Source organism: Myxocyprinus asiaticus, chromosome 28 (assembly GCF_019703515.2).
Source record: "Myxocyprinus asiaticus isolate MX2 ecotype Aquarium Trade chromosome 28, UBuf_Myxa_2, whole genome shotgun sequence".
In the NCBI taxonomy this organism is placed as follows: Eukaryota; Metazoa; Chordata; class Actinopteri; order Cypriniformes; family Catostomidae; genus Myxocyprinus; species Myxocyprinus asiaticus.
In genome coordinates this window covers 3,541,237-3,560,573 of record NC_059371.1, presented here as the reverse complement: position 1 = coordinate 3,560,573, position 19,337 = coordinate 3,541,237, and the positions used below count along the sequence as shown (strand labels likewise).

The 19,337-nt window shown below is 40.0% G+C and overlaps 1 protein-coding gene and 1 long non-coding RNA gene across 6 annotated transcripts in view; one reads left to right on the top strand and one right to left on the bottom strand.

The window, feature by feature from the left end:
* LOC127418969 (uncharacterized) overlaps positions 1-19,337 on the top strand; it is a 983,530-nt gene that overhangs the window by 779,542 nt on the left and 184,651 nt on the right. The gene's annotated exons all lie outside the window — the stretch shown is intronic.
* The window catches only part of LOC127418918 (ribonuclease inhibitor-like), an 81,695-nt gene that overhangs the window by 22,272 nt on the left and 40,086 nt on the right, over positions 1-19,337 (bottom strand). For all 5 annotated transcript variants that reach the window (XR_007893565.1, XM_051659838.1, XM_051659837.1 and 2 more), the window contains 2 exons: positions 15,556-15,729; positions 3,939-4,112 (listed from right to left, as the gene is read on the bottom strand). Coding sequence is in view for 4 of the 5 variants with exons in the window: in XM_051659838.1 (XP_051515798.1) it covers positions 3,939-4,112; positions 15,556-15,729 (348 nt within the window). In the remaining variant the exon portion in view is untranslated. The remainder of the gene's footprint in view (positions 1-3,938; positions 4,113-15,555; positions 15,730-19,337) is intronic.

The following is a 19,337-nucleotide window of genomic DNA, read 5'->3' as shown; positions in this document are numbered from 1 at the left end:
TGTCATGTAATTTGTAATCAGTACCTGATTACAATTCACAAGTAATCTGCCAACCACTGCTCACAGGTCATGCACAGAAATGGAGTATCACGGTATGGTAGGCAAAGGCTCCGTTTTGAACCTCTGACTATTCTGAAGAGAAGATTAATGTCTTAGACTGGTCTATGTATGTATGTCTGCATGTAATTTGGCAGAGCTGTGTCAAGGGGAGCAATCTGTTGCTGATAACTCCAAGTTTAGTACTGTAGCATTATCCAGCAAATGGACTGCCGCAGTACAGACAGACCATTTCCTGCATGGGCTCATGGAGGAGGTAAAAGACAAATTAAATGTCCATGATCTTCCTCTTCATCTTGATGATCTGGTAGCTTTGGCTACCATAATAATAGACTTATAATAGACCATCTCTACGTGGCACTGGTTGGAGGGTGTGGCAGTTCTGTTCTTGGTTTTAACTGACCATAAGAACCTGGAACACTAGGCTAAATTCCTGGCAGTCTCGATGGGCACATTTTTTAGCGCTTAAATTTACATTGTCATACTCTCCTGGCTCCAAAAACACCCAGCAGGATGCCCTCTCTCTTCACTTTGCAGTTTCGGGTTGTAGTTCTCCTCCAGACACTATTTTTCCTCCCAGTCGAGTGTTGGGGGCTGTTGCCTGGGGCAATGAGTGGTGAGTGAGGCAGGACCTTTCCTTTAATGAGGTCCTGAGAGAATGTCCAGAGAGTTTGCTTTTTGTTCCTGAGTCCCTCTGGGCTGCTGTCTTCAGTGTGGCCATTCCTCTAGGTTAGTCTGCCATCCAGGAGTCAGGAGGATGCTGGTAGCCATCCGCCAGTGCTTTTGGTGTCTAGCCTTGATGTAGGAGGTCTGTCAATTTGTGGCTGCCTGTTCGGTCTGAGCTAGAAACAAGTCCAGTAACCAGCTTCCTGTTGGTCTGATTCAGTCCCTCCCCATTGCCTCCCGTCCCTGGTCAGATATTGCTAGGACTTTCTTACCCATTTCTCCCTGTCCAGTCGCTATATGTTGATCCTTATTTTTCCCAAGCAGTTCATTTCATTTCTCACCCCAAAGTCCCTTCAGCCAAGGAGACAGCACCCTCCTCCTGATCCGAGCAGCTAACATGGGCTGAATACGCTCACAACTCCCTGCCTGTGTCATCCACTGGGCTATCCCTGTTGTCTGGGGTACCAGCCCACCCTCTTTCCCTCGTAGGAGCCCCAGGCCAACTTCACATGTGTAAGAAGGGTAGAATGATAGGGAAGCATACAAATTTTTGCGGACTGGTGTCAGACTTGGTTTACCACAAGTCTTTGTGTGTTTGTTTGGGGGGGGGGGGGGGTGTACTGTCAGGGCTCTTAGCTGATCTTCCTGTTTTTTCTTTTATGTCTTTGTATTCAATGCGTTTCCTCATATATTTGTTTTGTTTTCCCAGGTGCCATGTGCTACCACATTTGTGGGGTTTCCTAACATAGGCTCGTTTGGCGCAGCAGCTTGTTTACATGATCAGTGGCACCTGTTCCTTGTTTGCCCTGCCTTATTAATTCCCCTTCTGTTTGCTGCCTAGTGCCAGATTGTGTTGTGCCGTTCATCCTTACAGTCCAGCCATTCTCCTGTTAGTGTGTAAATCGCAAATCAGCAAATGTTTGATGACAGCTCATTGCCTTGTGAAATGAGGTAACCACTAGTGTGAAAATTTGTCATCTCTACAACAGTCAGGCAAGTATTTCAATCCAAAATAATTACAAACCTACGACAGGAGAGTGTGTGCTATCTGTGTTTTTTCTTGGCTACAACTTGTACTGAAAAATTGTGTTTACAGTTTACTGTGATAAATGTTAGTAAGGGTGTCGATGTGCAGGTTTGGGGAGTAACGGAATACATGTAACGGGATTACGTATTTAAAATACAAAATATAAGCAACTGCATTCCACTACATTTACAATTTTAAATAATTGGTAATTAGTTACTTTCAAAAAGTATTTTGATTACTGAAGAGATTACTTTGCATTTTATTGTCATTTGTTTCATTTAATATTTAGTCCTTTCAGATGGAAAGCATTTATACATATAAATGATGTGATCCAAAGTGCATTTGAACAGCGGTGAAACACTTTCTTATGAAGTGTTACATTCATACGAGCAGACAGAGAAGTAAGTTTGAAGTAAGTTTGGAGCAGAAGAAATTGAAATAAACCTTGTGTAAATTGTCAGCTTTACGCTAAGATAAAATGCTATTTCTAGCCATTTTACATGCATGTTATCAGGCATGATCATATTTTTTATCAAGAAATTTCACGTTGGATCATAGTTTCTTTTTTTCTAGTAAGATCTTTGATATTAGGGCAAAATCGTATTCTTGATAATCATCTTTGTATTGTTTTCCTGTAAAAATATCTAAAAATCCTTAAAACAAGATCAATTTGATCTTGTTTTAGAAACAACATTGCATAAGATATTTAGGTTTTTCAGAGAATGTATTTTTAACATGTGTATTTTGTCTTACTGTACTGGCAGAGTTTTTATAGTCAAAACAAGTGAAAAAATCTACCAGTGCTGAAGAAGTAATCCAAAGTATTTAGAATACGTTACTGACCTTGAGTAATCTAACGGAATATGTTACAAATTACATTTTACAGCATGTATTTTGTATTCTGTAGTGGAATACATTTCAAAAGTAACCCTCCCAACCCTGTTGATGTGTAGATATGGAAAGTTTTTGACTGATGCATCGAGTCGATGGATCGTTACACCCCAATCTCCTGTTGTTGTTTTTTTTTTTCTCTCTGTTCTAGTCTTCCTGGTTATTGACTCCTGCCTGCCTCCAATACACTGATATTGATGTGTTTTCCATGGAATTGTTTGCCCTTTGGGCCAATTTATTCTGTAAACCGAAAATGCCAAACAAGCACAACACTCACATTTCTCAAAACTGTATTCACCAGGTTTTGCATATGCTCCAATTTACTTAAAATACAAAAAAGGCCCTCATGAAGCAAATGTTTAATCAAGCTCTTTTTCAGAAAGCACAACTACTCAAAATCGTTAAGTAAAGGCATCAAATCCTGAACTCAATATTCACACACCAGTCTGTATCTAATGACAAATATGTAGGAAGTGTTAAAAGGCTGGGGGAAGAGAGGCAGACACAGAGACAAATAAGGAACCTACAGAATTTTCATACATTTACCTACTGCAGGTTAGAGGACATTTACGGTACTGTGTAGTTTATCTACAGTATATTGTATCACATGTTCTTAACACATGTACTCAGAATTTTTGATAATGGATGTGTACATTGTCTAGATGAACAATATTTGTTTTTACATTTACTGTATTTTTCCACACCTGAGAGGCAGCAGACAAAACATAGTACACTTTTTTGTGTCAACTAACAAATTGACACAAATTCTGATTTACATTTATATTGAGTACCCTGTAATTTGAAATGATTTGTTACTGTAGAGTAACTGTATTTTCTTTTTGACTGTACTTTTCACCAATCATCACTTTACAGTAATGTGCTCTGTGATATTAAGCGTTTTGAATACTGCAATACTTTCATATTTCACATAGTACGATGCACTTTAACCTCAAAACATACTGTCTGCAGGCTGATGTGCAAAATTCTCAGATATTTCTCAGAGTTTTTTGTAGTCATGTTTTGAATTGAACATATGGTTATGGGCAGTGGAATAGTCTGTGTATTTGCTGGGTTCTGTGTGTCATTAGCAGCCAAAGTTTAATTTCAATGGAAGAGTACATGTTTTTGAGTGAAATATTTGGTTTTGTCATGGAAGTTTGATATTTGTACAAAAAAGGTGTGTTTAGTTTGTGTTTATGGTTTTGAGAAAATAGTTAATTGTATCATGACATGTGTCTTGAAACTAAAAACAAATGTAATGTATATCATGTCTATTAACTAAAATACTAAAACTCACAATAGTTTCTCTAGTTGACAGTTTGAATCCTTCAGTAGATCAGAGAGCATCATCACTCCTGAATCTCCTGGTTCATTATAGTTCAGATTGAGTTCTCTCAGGTGTGAGGGGTTTGATCTCAGAGCTGAAGCCAGAGCAGCACAACCTTCCTCTCCAATACTGCAATTAAACAGCCTGCGGAGAGGAGAAAAACTCATCACATTTACAACTCAACAGACACAAATTCAATTCAATAGAGCACAACAGTGCTCCGCACGCTTATTCAGCATCTGGGTTCCGGAAGTATTTTTCCCATTAATTTGTTTTGCATAGGCTCTTCATAAAATCCTCAATAAAAGAGTTATAAGCCATGAACCAAACAAACCAGCTCTGAGGTGAATCACAACATCACAAACTTTGTTTTGAGGCAAAAAAGTATTTGCAAATCAGACAAAAAGACAAAGTTATAAGGCTGTGTACTTACCATCTTTCACAAGGGTACAAACTACAATACATGAAGCATTGCGAAAGGTGTAATTGAATAAAAAACAATGGGAATATATTACAATATAGATTTTTTAGTGCGTGTTCGCTTCCGGTCTTATTTCGCGGGCTCTGTTGGACACGGCCATGGGTAATGTAGTTGTTCAACAGGAATTCTGCGTTTATAGACGATTTTTAAACAATGCAGTTGAAATAACGCAGATGGATTGCTTCAACGGAAGCATATACCATCGATAAACAACCTCGGAGCTCAAGGTAGGTCAGTCTTTAAAGGTTTATAAGTTAGTGTTGAAAATCAATTAGTCTATGGAAGAAATGAATGGGATTTTTACTTCCGGAACCAGACTGTTGTGCTCTTGATGAGTCAAATAATCAGTGAGTGCTGTTTATAAATGTATGTGTGTAAGACAGAAAATGGCTGTGAATGCAGAATTCTGGTTATGTAAATTGTACATTCTACATAATTCTACATTTCTCATTTTTACACAATTCATAAAAAATACACTTTTGAGATTAGAGCTGGACTTAAAACAAGACAAAAACAAAAACAAAAAAACAATTATATATTAACAGTCCATATATATATAATATATATAATATACATATATAATTATATATTAACTGAAATGGTTCCATAATGGATTCCTTTAATGTTTATGTTTTCAGTATAGGTTATTGTGTGTGTTTTAAAGGGTAAGTAGTACCAAGTGGTGAAAATAAATAAAGTTGAGAATTAAGTCTTTATGCAAACAAAGGAAAGTAAGGGATACAACAATTTAACTTGGAAGTACTTGTAACATTTGTGCTGGCAATGACGATGATGAAGACAATGAAGTAAAGATGAACCCAAGTGCAGTTTATTTACATAAGTGATATCCAAACCATAACAAACATAAACAACTTCACATAGACTTGATTTGACATAAACCTGACTTGACATAAACTTGACTTGACATAACGTTACCAAACACAATACTTGACAAAGGACAATGGACCATGAGGGCCTAAATACATGGACAAGGGGTAAAACAAAGATGAGGGAACCAATGAACAGACAGAACTGATAACAAGATAATCAAACAATAAACCAATGAAAACAAGACACATGAACCTGGAGGGAATCATGAAATCACGACAAGGGAACCACATGACATGAAACAGGAACTAAACTTTTCAAAATAAAAGGCATGAAAAACATGAATCAACAAAATACACATGACATATCCCCCCCACTAAGGGGTGGCTCCCGACGCCCCAACACAGCACCAGAGGCTCGGAGGAGCAAGGCGGAGCCGGGGGATCGGAGGAGCAAGGTGGAGCCGTAGGGAAGGAGGTCCCCGGTGGAGCTGACGGATCGGAGGGATGAGGCGTAGCCAGAGGATCAGAGAGCCAAGGTGGAGCCAGGTGACTGACTGACCAAGGCGGAGCTGGAGGGACCCCGGTAAAGCCAACAGGCTGAAGGGCCGCAGTGGATCCGAGGGAACGTAGAGCCGAGGTGATGTCGAGGGATCGACAGGCCAAGGAGGAGTGCAGGGGTCGGAGGGTCGAAAGTTCCCCTTGCCTGATCAGGAGAACTAAGGGTGGGTATAAGGGCGGGAACCATCTCCAGGTCCAATAGCTCAGATGTGGTTATGACATGGCGTGGAGCAGACTCAGGCGTGGCTGTGACGTGGCATGGAGCAGGCTCAGGCATGGCTGAGTGTCAGGAGTAGAGTGTCAGGGTTTCAGTGTCATTTCTGTAGGATATAGACAACAAATTACAGTAGGTGGTGGTAGTGGTCCTAAGGAGTGAACAGCCATTAACAAAGAAGAAGAAGAAAGGCTGGTTTCACTGCAGCATGCTGCAAGAGTTTTTTTTTTTTTTTTTTTTTTGTGAAAGCACTATTTGCTCTTGTGGTTGCTGTGATTAACAGCTTGCATGGTATGGTCAGCTTTTGGGCATGATACATAAAAGGCCATTTTTTTCTACGTAAGCCTTAAAGGATTTGTTCTCCCAAAATTGTAATTCTCTCATCATTTACTCACCCTCATGCCATCCCAGATGTGTATGACTGGTGTTCTTCAGCAGAACACAAACACATTTTTTTGGAAGAATATTTAAGCTCTGTAGGACCATAAAATGCATGTGAATGGATGCAAAATTTTTGAAGCTCCAAAAACACATACTGTATAGCCATCATAAAAGTAAACCATATGACTCCAGGTCACTAGCTGTTCTAGCCAGTTGGCAAAGTTGGCCCAAACCCACATAGATATTTAGTTTATTAGCATTAGTGTTAGGTAAGGGCCTAACTCTTACCTAACACTAATGCTAATAAACTAAATATCTATGTGTGTTTGGGCCAACTTTGCCTCTGTGATAGGTAACTGGATCCAAACTGACTCAGCTCTCTGTGCCCACCCCAATGTGTTGATGGATCACCAGCTTTCTGACAGATAGGCAACAGCTAGTGAGACTGGGGAAACTCACATCCGGGACCCTTACTATTAGCACTGGTGCTCCTCAGGGATGTGTTCTCTCTCCACTGCTCTTCTCGCTGTACATGAATGACTACACTGCAAAAGACCCCACTGTCAAGCTCCTCAAGTTTGCAGATGAAACCATGGTCATCTGTCTCATTTGCGACAGTGACAAGTCTGCATACAGATGGGAGGTTGAACAGCTGGCTGTCTGGTGTGGTCACAACAACATTGAGCTGAACATGCTCAAAACAGTGGAGATGATAGAGGACTCAGGAGTACAGAGCACTGAATGCCAAGACAACCAGGCACAAGAACAGTTTTTACCCTCAGGCCATTTTCCACATGAACAATTAAACTGCCATCAGGACTCCCCCATAGTGCAATAATGCATATATATATACATATACAAATATGTACATATGTAAATTCACATATTTAATTAAATAACTGTACATGCCCTTACCTTGCACATACATTACCACTTGCACATGTACATATGCCATTCTGTTATATGTCCTATTATTTGTATGTCCATTTATACTCTTACCTTGTTTTATATTCTGTATCTCACTGTACTGTTCTGTGTGCACTTGTTTCTCCTATCACCAAAAAAGAAAAATTCCTTGTGTATGTGAGAACACTTGGCAATAAAGCTCATTCTGATTCTGATTATGCCATTTGGCCATGCTGGCCAAAACACACTTAGATAATATAGTGCACAAGTCTTGGCGATAGATGTGCATTGTTGGGGAGTTTGTTATGCTCAACAATGTATTTGTATGTTTTATCAGTAACAAGTCTTTGTACCTGCTCTGGAGCAGTAGCACCGTAAGTAGATCTAGTCTGCCAAGACCAAACCTACTATTTTGTCTGTGGCAGGCCGGAGGGTGGGGCGGGGCCGTGATTCTGCACACCCAGCCCCTAATCAGTCTGCTCAAGCCCGAGAGGGATAAGGCTGACCGGAGATGGCAGTTCGACAGAGAGAGAATTACAGGCTGGTGCCGAAACCCAGGAAGGAGGAGGGATACGCCATAGTAGAGTCCTCGCCACTACCATCCACCCCAACAGAGCAGCCACGGCCATCCGCCGGGGGACGGAGGAGCCCAGCCGCCTGAGAGCGGAGGAACAGCCGCCGACCACGAGCGGGGAGGGGCTCCAGGCCAACCGCCTGGAGTGGGAGAACCGCTGCCAGGGGCGGGAGAGACCCCTTCCGTCCACCGAAAATGCGGTGGAGCGTTCCGTCCGCCAGGGGCCGGAGGACTGCCTCCGATCCACCCGAGGAGGTGCGGCTGTCATCCACTAGAGGGTGGAGGAGTGGCCGAGGACCAGGCTATGGCGTATAAGAGAACCGGCGAGTAAATTATTATTTATTTATTTTTCTCTCTCTCCTCTCTCTCTCCCGCTGCCGCTCCGCATTGGCCTTTCCCTCTCTTTTTAAATATTAGTATTGTTTTAGTTGGGTATAATCACAGTTACAGTGTATAAGTACCATGTTTTTTTTTGTTATTGTTGTTTCCCTCCCCCTGTCCCCTCCCAGATCCAGGAAGGCGGGGATGACCTGCCGGCAGACGGGGAATGTACATCATGCCGGGGGCTCTCTGGCCTGAAAGAAGGAGTGAGGAATGTGGCAGGGCGGAGGGCGGAGGGCGGGGCCGGGCCGTGATTCTGCACACCCGGACCCTAATCAGGCTGATCAAGCCCGAGAGGGATAAGGCCGACCGGAGATGGCAGTTTGACAGAGAGAGAATTACAGGCAGCTAACCTGTATGTGTTTGGTTGTGTCTTTTTGTTTTAGTTAATCATTAAATATTATTTATGTTGTTAAGCCGGTCCTAGGCCACTCCTCCACCCTCTATTGGACAACAGCCGCGCCTCCCCGTGCAGATCGGAGGTAGTCCTCCAGCCCCTGGGGGACGGAATGCCCCGCCGTGTTTTCGGTGGACGGAAGGGGTCTCCCCCGCCCCTGGCAGCGGTTCTCCTGCTCCAGGTGGTCGGCCAGGAGCCCCTCCCTGCTCGCGGTCGGCGGTCTCAGACCCCGCCACGTTTCAGCGGCTGGTAGGGGTCTCCTCCGCCCCTGGCAGCGGCCTTGCCATATTGTCATTTTCACATTAACATGCTAAATCATTCGGAAATGTTTCATTTCTGAAACCCAGATAACGCAACCTCTACAGACTTTATCCATAAGTTGTGTTAAAGGGGTCATGTCATGAGGAATAAAATGTTCCTTGATATTTTGACATATAAGAGGTCATTGCACTATAAAAAACATACAGTAAGTTTCAGAAGTCAAAACTTCCTCCCTAAAAAGCATTTATTTAAACCAAGCTGCAAAAACGCCTCGTTCTCTACTTCCACAACTTTTCTACATCATACAGGGGCTTATTAATTCATAACCGCCTCGACAACAATGACAACAATACCTACTTTTACATCATCACACCCTTGGCCCACCCACTGTTGGTTGGTCAGTAAACAAAGAGAGAGTAGGATAGATAGGCCTTCTATTCCTCAGACATCAATGACCATTTTCATGCATCTCGTGACACTTTAAAAAGACGCTGTGTCAAGTCATAACTAGGGTTGTCAGTAGATTACATTTTTTAATTGGGATTAATCTCATAATTGTTCATAGTTAATCTCGATTAATCTCAGATTTTAAAAGTAGTAAAATTGGACTCTATTTATACTTATTTCCTGTCATAATGCATTTATTTGTTCTTTGGAAAGAACAACACAATACTGCAGAACAAAATACTCCATAGTATAAAGACAGAAATTCAATAAAATAGTTCCAATTCGATTAACATTAAACATTTCCCAAAGTCTAATTGGGATGCTGACTGATTGAAAGAACTAGTATTCATTGCAACGTGCATTAAACCCTCATTTAATATTAATCAGTCGGCAGGCTGTCTTTTCACTTTAGATTTGGAATGCACATGATTTGTGTCAGGGCATCAAGTGCTGAATTGAACTCCATTTGAAATGCGCCTCTTGTTCTGCTTTTAGCGGTGGCACTTCCAATATAAAGATAATTCATCCAAACTGTCCGGTGATCATTAGCTGACACTTCAAAAGCTCGGCGGCAACGGGTACAAAGTTGAAATTATATGAAATTTGAACGGAGCATCAATAGGGAGAAAAACTAGCTGCACAGCTGGCTTGTAAGAATTGACATGCTTACTGTATGTAACCAGTACTTGGGAGTTGTTACAAAATAGAGAGCCAGACTACACCACCTGGGAGATGTCACAACCCAGGAAAAATATTTGATAACCCCAAAATAGTTACAAACAATATGAAGCCCCTGCATGTTCATTTCTGAATAAGTGACAGAGACGTGACTTCCAAAAACAAAAATACAATTTTTAATTTACACAATGCAACAAGTCAATCTTTATTCTCTTATAAATATATGTAGTAAAAAAAGTTATGCATAAAACAGTTTACTCCAACATAAATTTTAACAAGTACTATGGCAAGGTAAACAATTACAATAAGGGAAGAGAACTGGTCCTTGTGGCTGACCCTTAATCTCCAGTTCGAACACCACTTTTCAGACAAACAAAGTGATTCAAACACATGCAAACAAAATTCAGAGTCAAATTTCCTACTATTACTTGTCAATTATACAGCACAATAGCTTGTTACAGTGGAAACTGGAATTAATCGTATAATGCAGCAACCCAAATTAAAATATAAAAAGGGACCAATTGGCAAACTAGAAAAAAGAAAAAGAAAAAAGAAACGGCAAAACAAAAATTATGAAACTAAGTCAGTAATTCCAAACACACAAGTAAATAACTGTATTAAACAAACATAGAAAAAAACAGAACACCAAAAACAAAATGCAAAGAAAAAGAATACAACCACTAGGGCAGAGAAGAGTTGCCATACAAACTGCAGCACAGCAAGCACAGAATAATCTGTAAAAACAGCAATAGAGACAGCAATCCAACAAAAATGTCTCTTAAAATCAACAGCACTGAGTGGTCACAGCCAGGATCAAGGCAAATATGGTGCAACCAATTAACAGATACAATGACACAGCTGATCTAACAGCACAATGAAATGGAGGTGAACAGCACTACAGAGGAGGGGTACAAAACAACCGATTGAGACCACCATACGCATGAAACAGCCATACAAAACAGCTCACGTTATGCCAGGCCGCACTGAACCTGCAACACAAATTTATTTTAAGAAAACCTGAAGCATAACATTTGGGGAACCCCTTAAAAACCACCCCACTAAGCCCGATAATAATAAAAAAAAAAAACCTTATCTTAGATGAAACAGGCTCTTACCCTATGCTATTGAGCTTGCCACATCAATGCACTTACCTAGTAATATACACACGAAATTATTATCTGAACTGTTGATTACAAATGCGAGTATAGAAAAATCAAAACGCGCAACTCACCAGGGAAGAGAGAGATAGCAAAGCTGTTGGGCTGACCCTGCTTCTCTTATAAAGACAAACTAACTGCACGAGAAGCATTTAACAGCTTACAGGGGAAATACAAAACAATGTTGTGCCGAACATTCTATTAAATAGCCACCACAGCCGATCAAATACTTAACGCGCCCCAATCAAGAAGAAGAGGTGCACATGCACTCAATAACGGGGAACTAGTCAAGTAATTTTTATCTGTATAGCGCTTTTCACAACACACATCATTTCAAAGCAGCTTCACAGAAAATAATGCTTTAACAGAAAATGAAACTGTAATATCTATAAAGTCTTAGAGTAATCATTGTGTACTTTGATTAAATATGATTGTAAATTGTGTATAATAATTAAATAATAATTGTATTTAGAAAACCAGTGAGCAAGCTGAATGCGACTGTGGCAAGGAACACAAAACTCCATAAGATGTTGGTTAATGGAGAAAAATAACCTTGGGAGAAACCAGGCTCACTGTGGGGGTCAGTTCCCCTCTGGCTAACCAGCAAGAATATAATGCCAATATTAGTTATTTGTGTGCAGTGCAAGTCATGGTTTAAAATTTGTAAACTAAGTAAGTGTTAAGGGCCAGTGTTTAAAAAAGATTTTTTATGAAGATTAACTAGGCTTAATACTAAAGAGTGCATTTACTAAAACAGGGGCACACACCCAGCACACTCATTAAGGAAAGTGTATAGGCCCTAACAGGCCACATTAATTAAAAGAAATCATTAAAACCATCCTACCGGTCACACTTATGTGGTAAAATGATGACATACAAAAGAGGCATGAAGGACTTCAGTGAAGTCCCGCGAAGTCCCTTCAGCATTAGTTTTATACAAGGTTCTTTCTCCAGCACTTGATCATTGGCACGGACTCGCTGTTGTGTGTTTGTTTTTAATGTGTATATGAGTGTAGTGTCCCTACTAAACACACTGCAAATGTCACGCCCTGTAACAGTGTTCACAACTCACACGGAGCTGAATAAAATGTCAGAATCTAATGTCAAATCGGTACATGTTTTCAAGAAAACTGAACACATTAAAAAAATTTAACACATGAAACATTTTAAATTAATTACATTAGCACTAGTCATAACCCATAAAAATAATAGTGTTCACCATCTTGGCACGCCACCGAGTTTCACTGAAAAATTAACCCTCGAATTTCACTGCTGTAGTAACCAGTGTATTTCTGCGTAACTATGGTCTCCTTGTCATTACATGAGCTGCTACAGGCAGTAGATTTATGCAATGTTTCACTGCCCATCTGGCTAAATACATTATGTTCACTGGTGGTCATGTGCCACCCTGAGTATTCTTTACTGCTATAAATTTACAGTTTGCAGTGTTACATTACCCAGATTAGTGTCACATAACCATCTTAACAACTATTCTTAATCCTCCCTTTTGTGGTAAACAATGGACAAAATGAAATTCCAGGAATCTCAGCTCATGGCAGAGCCCATCCCTAACTGTCAAGGCAAGGAAAAGTGGCTCCATTTTGATTGGATTGTGGCAGGAACAACACAAACAATAGTTGAAAGCCATTATATCAAACACAGTTGAAAGCTATTTGGTTCATTAAATGAAGCTTAACATTGTCTTTGTGTTTGTTTTTGAGTTGCCACAGTATGCAATAGACTGGCATGTCTTAAGGTCAATATTAGGTCAAAAATGGCAAAAAAGAAACAGCTTTCTCTAGAAACTCGTCAGTCAATCATTGTTTTGAGGAATGAAGGCTATACAATGCTTGAAACTGCCAAAAAACTGAAGATTTCATACAAAGGTGTACACTACAGTCTTCAAAGACAAAGGACAGCTGGCTCTAACAAGGACAGAAAGAGATGTGGAAGGACAGATGTACAACTAAACAAGAGGATAAGTACATCAGAGTCTCTAGTTTGAGAAATAGACACCTCACATGTCCTCAGCTGACAGCTTCATTGAATTCTACCCGCTCAACACCAGTTTCATGTACAACAGTAAAGAGAAGACTCAGGGGTGCAGGCCTTATGGGAAGAATTGCAAAGAAAAAGCCACTTTTGAAACAGAAAAACAAAAAGAAAAGGTTAGAGTGGGCAAAGAATCAGACATTGGACAACAGATAATTGGAAAAGAGTGTTATGGATCTTAACCCCATTGAGCTTTTGTGGGATCAGCTAGACTGTAAGGTGCGTGAGAAGTGCCGACAAGACAGTCACATCTATGGTGAGTGCTACAGGAAGCGCGAGGTGAAATGTCACCTGAGTATCTGGACAAACTGACAGCTAGAATGTCAAGGATCTGCAAAACTGTCATTGCTGCACATGGAGGATTATTTGATGAGAATTCTTTGAAGTAGTTTAAGAAGTTCTGGATATTTTTTTTCAAATTGTAATAGTAATTTTTCACATTATTAATGTCCTGACTATACATTGTGATCTGTTGAATGCCACTTTGGTGAATAAAAGTACCAATTCCTATCCATAAGAGCAAAATCTGTACATTATTCCAAACTTTTGGCCGGCAGTGTACAGGTGCATCTCAATAAATTAGAATGTCGTGGAAAAGTTCATTTATTTCAGTAATTCAACTCAAATTGTGAAACTCGTGTATTAAATAAATTCAGTGCACACAGACTGAAGTAGTTTAAGTCTTTTGTTCTTTTAATTTTGATGATTATGGCTCACATTTAACAAAAACCCACCAATTCACTATCTCAAAAAATCAGAATATGGTGACATGCCAATTAGCTAATCAACTCAAAACACCTGCAAAGGTTTCCTGAGCCTTCAAAATGGTCTCTCAGTTTGGTTCACTAGGCTACACAATCATGGTGCTGACTGCTGATCTGACAGTTGACCAGAAGACAATCATTGACACCCTTCACAAGGAGAGTAAGCCACAAACATTCATTGCCAAAGAAGCTGGCTGTTCACAGAGTGCTGTATCCAAGCATGTTAACAGAAAGTTGAGTGGAAGGAAAAAGTGTGGAAGAAAAAGATGCACAACCAACCGAGAGAACCACAGCCTTATGAGGATTGTCAAGCAAAATCGATTCAAGAATTTGGGTGAACTTCACAAGGAATGGACTGAGGCTGGGGTCAAGGAATTTGGCTACAGTTGTCGTATTCCTCTTGTTAAGCCACTCCTGAACCACAGACAACATCAGAAGCATCTTACCTGGGCTAAGGAGAAGAAGAACTGGACTGTTGCCCAGTGGTCCAAAGTCCTCTTTTCAGATGAGAGCAAGTTTTGTATTTCATTTGGAAACCAAGGTCCTAGAGTCTGGAGGAAGGGTGGAGAAGCTCATAGCCCAAGTTGCTTGAAGTCCAGTGTTAAGTTTCCACAGTCTGTGATGATTTGGGGTGCAATGTCATCTGCTGGTGTTGGTCCATTGTGTTTTTTGAAAACCAAAGTCACTGCACCCGTTTACCAAGAAATTTTGGAGCACTTCATGCTTCTTTCTGCTGACCAGCTTTTTAAAGATGCTGATTTCATTTTCCAGCAGGATTTGGCACCTGCCCACACTGCCAAAAGCACCAAAAGTTGGTTAAATGACCATGGTGTTGGTGTGCTTGACTGGCCAGCAAACTCACCAGACCTGAACCCCATAGAGAATCTATGGGGTATTGTCAAGAGGAAAATGAGAAACAGGAGACCAAAAAATGCAGATGAGCTGAAGGCCACTGTCAAAGAAACCTGGGCTTCCATACCACCTCAGCAGTGCCACAAACTGATCACCTCCATGCCACGCCGAATTGAGGCAGTAATTAAAGCAAAAGGAGCCCCTACCAAGTATTGAGTACATATACAGTAAATGAACATACTTTCCAGAAGGCCAACAATTCACTAAAAATGTTTTTTTTTTTATTGGTCTTATGATGTATTCTAATTTTTTGAGATAGTGAATTGGTGGGTTTTTGTTAAATGTGAGCCAAAATCATCACAATTAAAAGAACCAAAGACTTAAACTACTTCAGTCTGTGTGCATTGAATTTATTTAATAAACAAGTTTCACAATTTGAGTTGAATTACTGAAATAAATGAACTTTTCCACGACATTCTAATTTATTGAGATGCACCTGTATATAATGTTAAAAATGTAACATATAAAAATATATATATATAAAAAGACTAGGTACTTGATACCTTGGTCTTCGGTATCACTATTCAAAAATTGGTATCGGTGCATCTCAAATATCAATTCACCAGTTTAATACTGTAATTTAATAATACTCACTGTAGTTTCTGCAGTTTAAAGTGTGGATCCTTTATTGGAACAGAGAGCAGCTTCAATCCAAAATCTCCAAGTTTATTGCAGCCCAGACTGAGTTCTTTCAGGTGTGAGGGGTTTGATCTCAGAGCTGAAGCCAAAGCAATGCAACCTTCCTCTCCAATACTGCAGTCATTCAGTCTGCAGAGAAAAGCAGAAAAACTTCTCACACTTACAGCACAAATGTAATTTTATAAGTTAAATAAACAGTGACTGTTGTGTTGAGAGAGTATATGGTGCTCATGACTTTTTCACTGCAAAGAATGATTTTAAAGACAAGTATTTTGGTCTTGTTTTCCTGTAAAATTATCTAAACATTCTTAAAACGTAATTTATTTACTTGTCAAGCAAAATGGCAAAAGATGTTAAGTCTTGTTTTAAGATAAATCTGACTAAATTTAGTGAACTTTAGACTTAAAACAAGAAAAAAAAAAAAAAAAAAAAATCTGCCAATGGGGTAAGAAAAATAAACTTGTTTTCCTTTTGAGTTAAGTTTATTTTTCTCATCCCATTGGTGTCTGTTCAAGAATCTGAATTAAAATTGTAGCCGTAAACTCAACATCAATATTTTAAGGTTATTTTAACCTTCACTAAGAAAAACAATTTGTCAATATAAATGCAAAAAAAAAACACAAAAACAAATTATTAGTATCCTGCTGAACAAACTTCAAAGTGGTTTCAGAATGAAAGCATATGCTTTAGGTGTATGAAGACAAAACTGTCCTTCAACACAATTCTTGTTGCGTTCTGTTGACATTTCAATTATTTGTTGCTTTTTCCCCTCCACTCAAACATAGACTAAAGAAAGTGAAAGCTGCGTTAGTAGTTATTATTATTTCAAATTTTAATTAAGCTTTTATTTCTACTTCATTTTCGATTTGTCCATTCAATTTAGTTTAGTTTTATCTAAAATTGTGGGTGAAAAACATTTATTGTAATTAATTAAATACATTTAATGTGTTTAATACATTTAATAAATGGTAATATTAAAACATTTAATAATGCCCATAAAATTAAATACAACAACATAAAATAAAAACAGAAAAGATCAGATACCATTAAAAAAAATATTTATATACTACAGTACTACACTTCACACTTTTCAGTCCTCCTGCTGCGTCCAGGTGTAGCCTACTTCCATAAAGTCAAGATCAAACTCACCTTGGGCTGACGTTTCGTTCTTTTCACATTATATTTAGTATGGATAATAGGTAAATAGAGACTTCTCCCCTCACTTGTGTTCTTCATTGACTTTTTTTGCCATTGAAACGCAAGTGCCAGCTTTACAGGTAACACACAAAGGTTGCGCTACAAATATGTGACGGACTGAGTTGTGCAATTTCCATCATGGTCTATTTCATCCGTCATATTAGTTTAAATGTCCCTGATACGTAGTAAATTTGATTTTGTCTCAATATAGTCAACATTTTCAGTTATAAATGACTTTGCGTAGTAAGCATAGTAACTTACATTATTGATATTTCTGGATGAGAGTGGCAGAGCACGTGTGGCGATCTCTTTCCCGCACACACATACAACATGGGCGTGTGGGCAAGAGAGTTAAAAAAGTACTTTGAAAGAGTGCGTGCTGTTGCTCTCAGTCAGAATAATCACACGTAAGGACATATACGTGTGAAAACTGATGTGCAGTATCAAATACACAGAATGTATGATAGTACTAACTGTAGAGAGCACATCAAAGTGAAGACAAATCCAAATCCTGGGCATTTAGATACAATTCTGAAATACTGGCCGGATGCTTTTTCAGGTCTGAAAAAGAGGACATGTCTGGGGAAAAGAGGACGTATGCTCACCCAATGTTATGTTATTTTTTTGTTTGTTTGTTTTTCATTGCATCACAAATGTCATGGACTTGGAAAAAAATCCCAAGTCCGAAAGGCTCGAGTCCGAGTCAAGTCAGAGTAAAAATGCATCCGAGTCCGTAACAAGTCCAAGTCCATTAAAATTGTCCGAACTCGAGCACCCCAACTCTAGAAATTGGTTCAATAAACATTCTAAATGCATACCAGGAAATCTTTATTCCAGTCACTCTTTCGGCATTCCAGTCTTGCATAGGAATTAACCTGTCCCACATCAAATAAACCATCAAGCTCTTATATCTCAGTTAAAGCTACACTATGTAATAATTTTTTTAGAAATGAACAAAATTTAATAATTTACAGACTACACAAAAACAGTCAATTCACCACAGTACACCTCTAATAATGATTTTTTTTTTTTTTTATCTTTCTGGTTGGATTAAAGGGTCAGAAACAAGGTCCATTTTTCAATTATTTCAAAGTATTTAATACCCGAGTTATATATTGTAGAGTAAAAAGGTTGATGTTTTTATTGCATTGTGGAAATTTAAATTAAATTTAGCATTTTCTGGTGAGGAATCAGTTTGGATGGTGGCCACTGGGGACTGGACAGGCTAGTCTACGGCCACAGGGGACTGGACAGACAGGGCGGTGACCGCAGGGAACTTGACTGTGCCCGCTGGTGAGGGGTCAGAATGGGGAATGGCCGCTGATGAGGTAGATGGGATGTTGGTGGCCTCTAGGGAAGCTACAGCAGGTTTGGACCCCTCCTGGCACGCTGCAGTTGTCTCGCACCCCTCAAGAGTTGCTGCAGCGGATACGGACCCCTCCTGGCAACTTGCAGCAGACTCGGACATAGAAACCAGTCTCCTCCTCCTCCTGCGGGCAGTGGGGAAAACTGCTGCAGACTCTGCCGCCTGGCAGTCAGCAGCAGGTTTGGCTGCCTCCTGGCAGGCAGCAGCGGTCCCCTCCACCTCCTGGCGGCCAGCCGCAGGGAAGAGTGGGATGCTGACAGGGGCTGGGAGATGGGACCATGAAAGATGTGTTCCCACTGCCCAAGTAGGAACCTCGTCTCCATGATCTAGCACACCTGGTCAACCACCTCCCAGAAAGTCCAACTCCTTAAATCTCCCCAAATCTCCCAGTCTAGGGGCTACTCCAGTCCGGCCCGGAAAAGATGGATGAGGCCGGTAAAACCAATACCCAACCCCTGGACTGCATCGTGGAGCGCCTCAGCATAAATCCCAAAAGGGCAGTTGCCCTGGCGATAACTTCTTGACCTGCAGTCCAGGGGCAAGTTCTGGGAGATCGGTTCCTGCCGAACTGGAGCGGGACTCAAAAAATGCCCAAGCTTCTGCTGAGTCCTCTCTTTGGCCAGTTCATTCTGTCAAGTGTGGGAGTAGAGAGGCAAGGAGGAGGAGGATAAAGAGGAAAGGCAGGTGACACTAAGGCAAACAAGGGGGCGGGTTTATCATTCAAGACAGAGCAGACACAAGTGCACATGGCAAAGGGAAAACCCACAAAACCATGTGCACTCACATAACAAGAGACATAACATGTGTCAGGATCCAGCCACTAAAAACTGAAAACAAGACAGACATAAGTGGCAGGATCCTGACGCTTATTTAGAAAAGTGGGACCTATGATGTTTGTAACTATTCTGGGGTTGTCCTAAAATGTAATTGTTTGTTTTTTTCCCCTTGGTTTGTAACACATTTAAAATGATGTAGTCTGGTCATTTTTTTAAAGATTACCCAAGTCTTGGTAACAATCTTGGCATAAGCTGGAAGGTTCTTTTTTATGTCTAGGGCAAAGAAGCGACCTCATTTTATTTAGTTTGGTGACCAATTGGCTTAACTTTTTATATACTGTATATATATATATATATATATATATATATATATATATATATATATATATATATATATA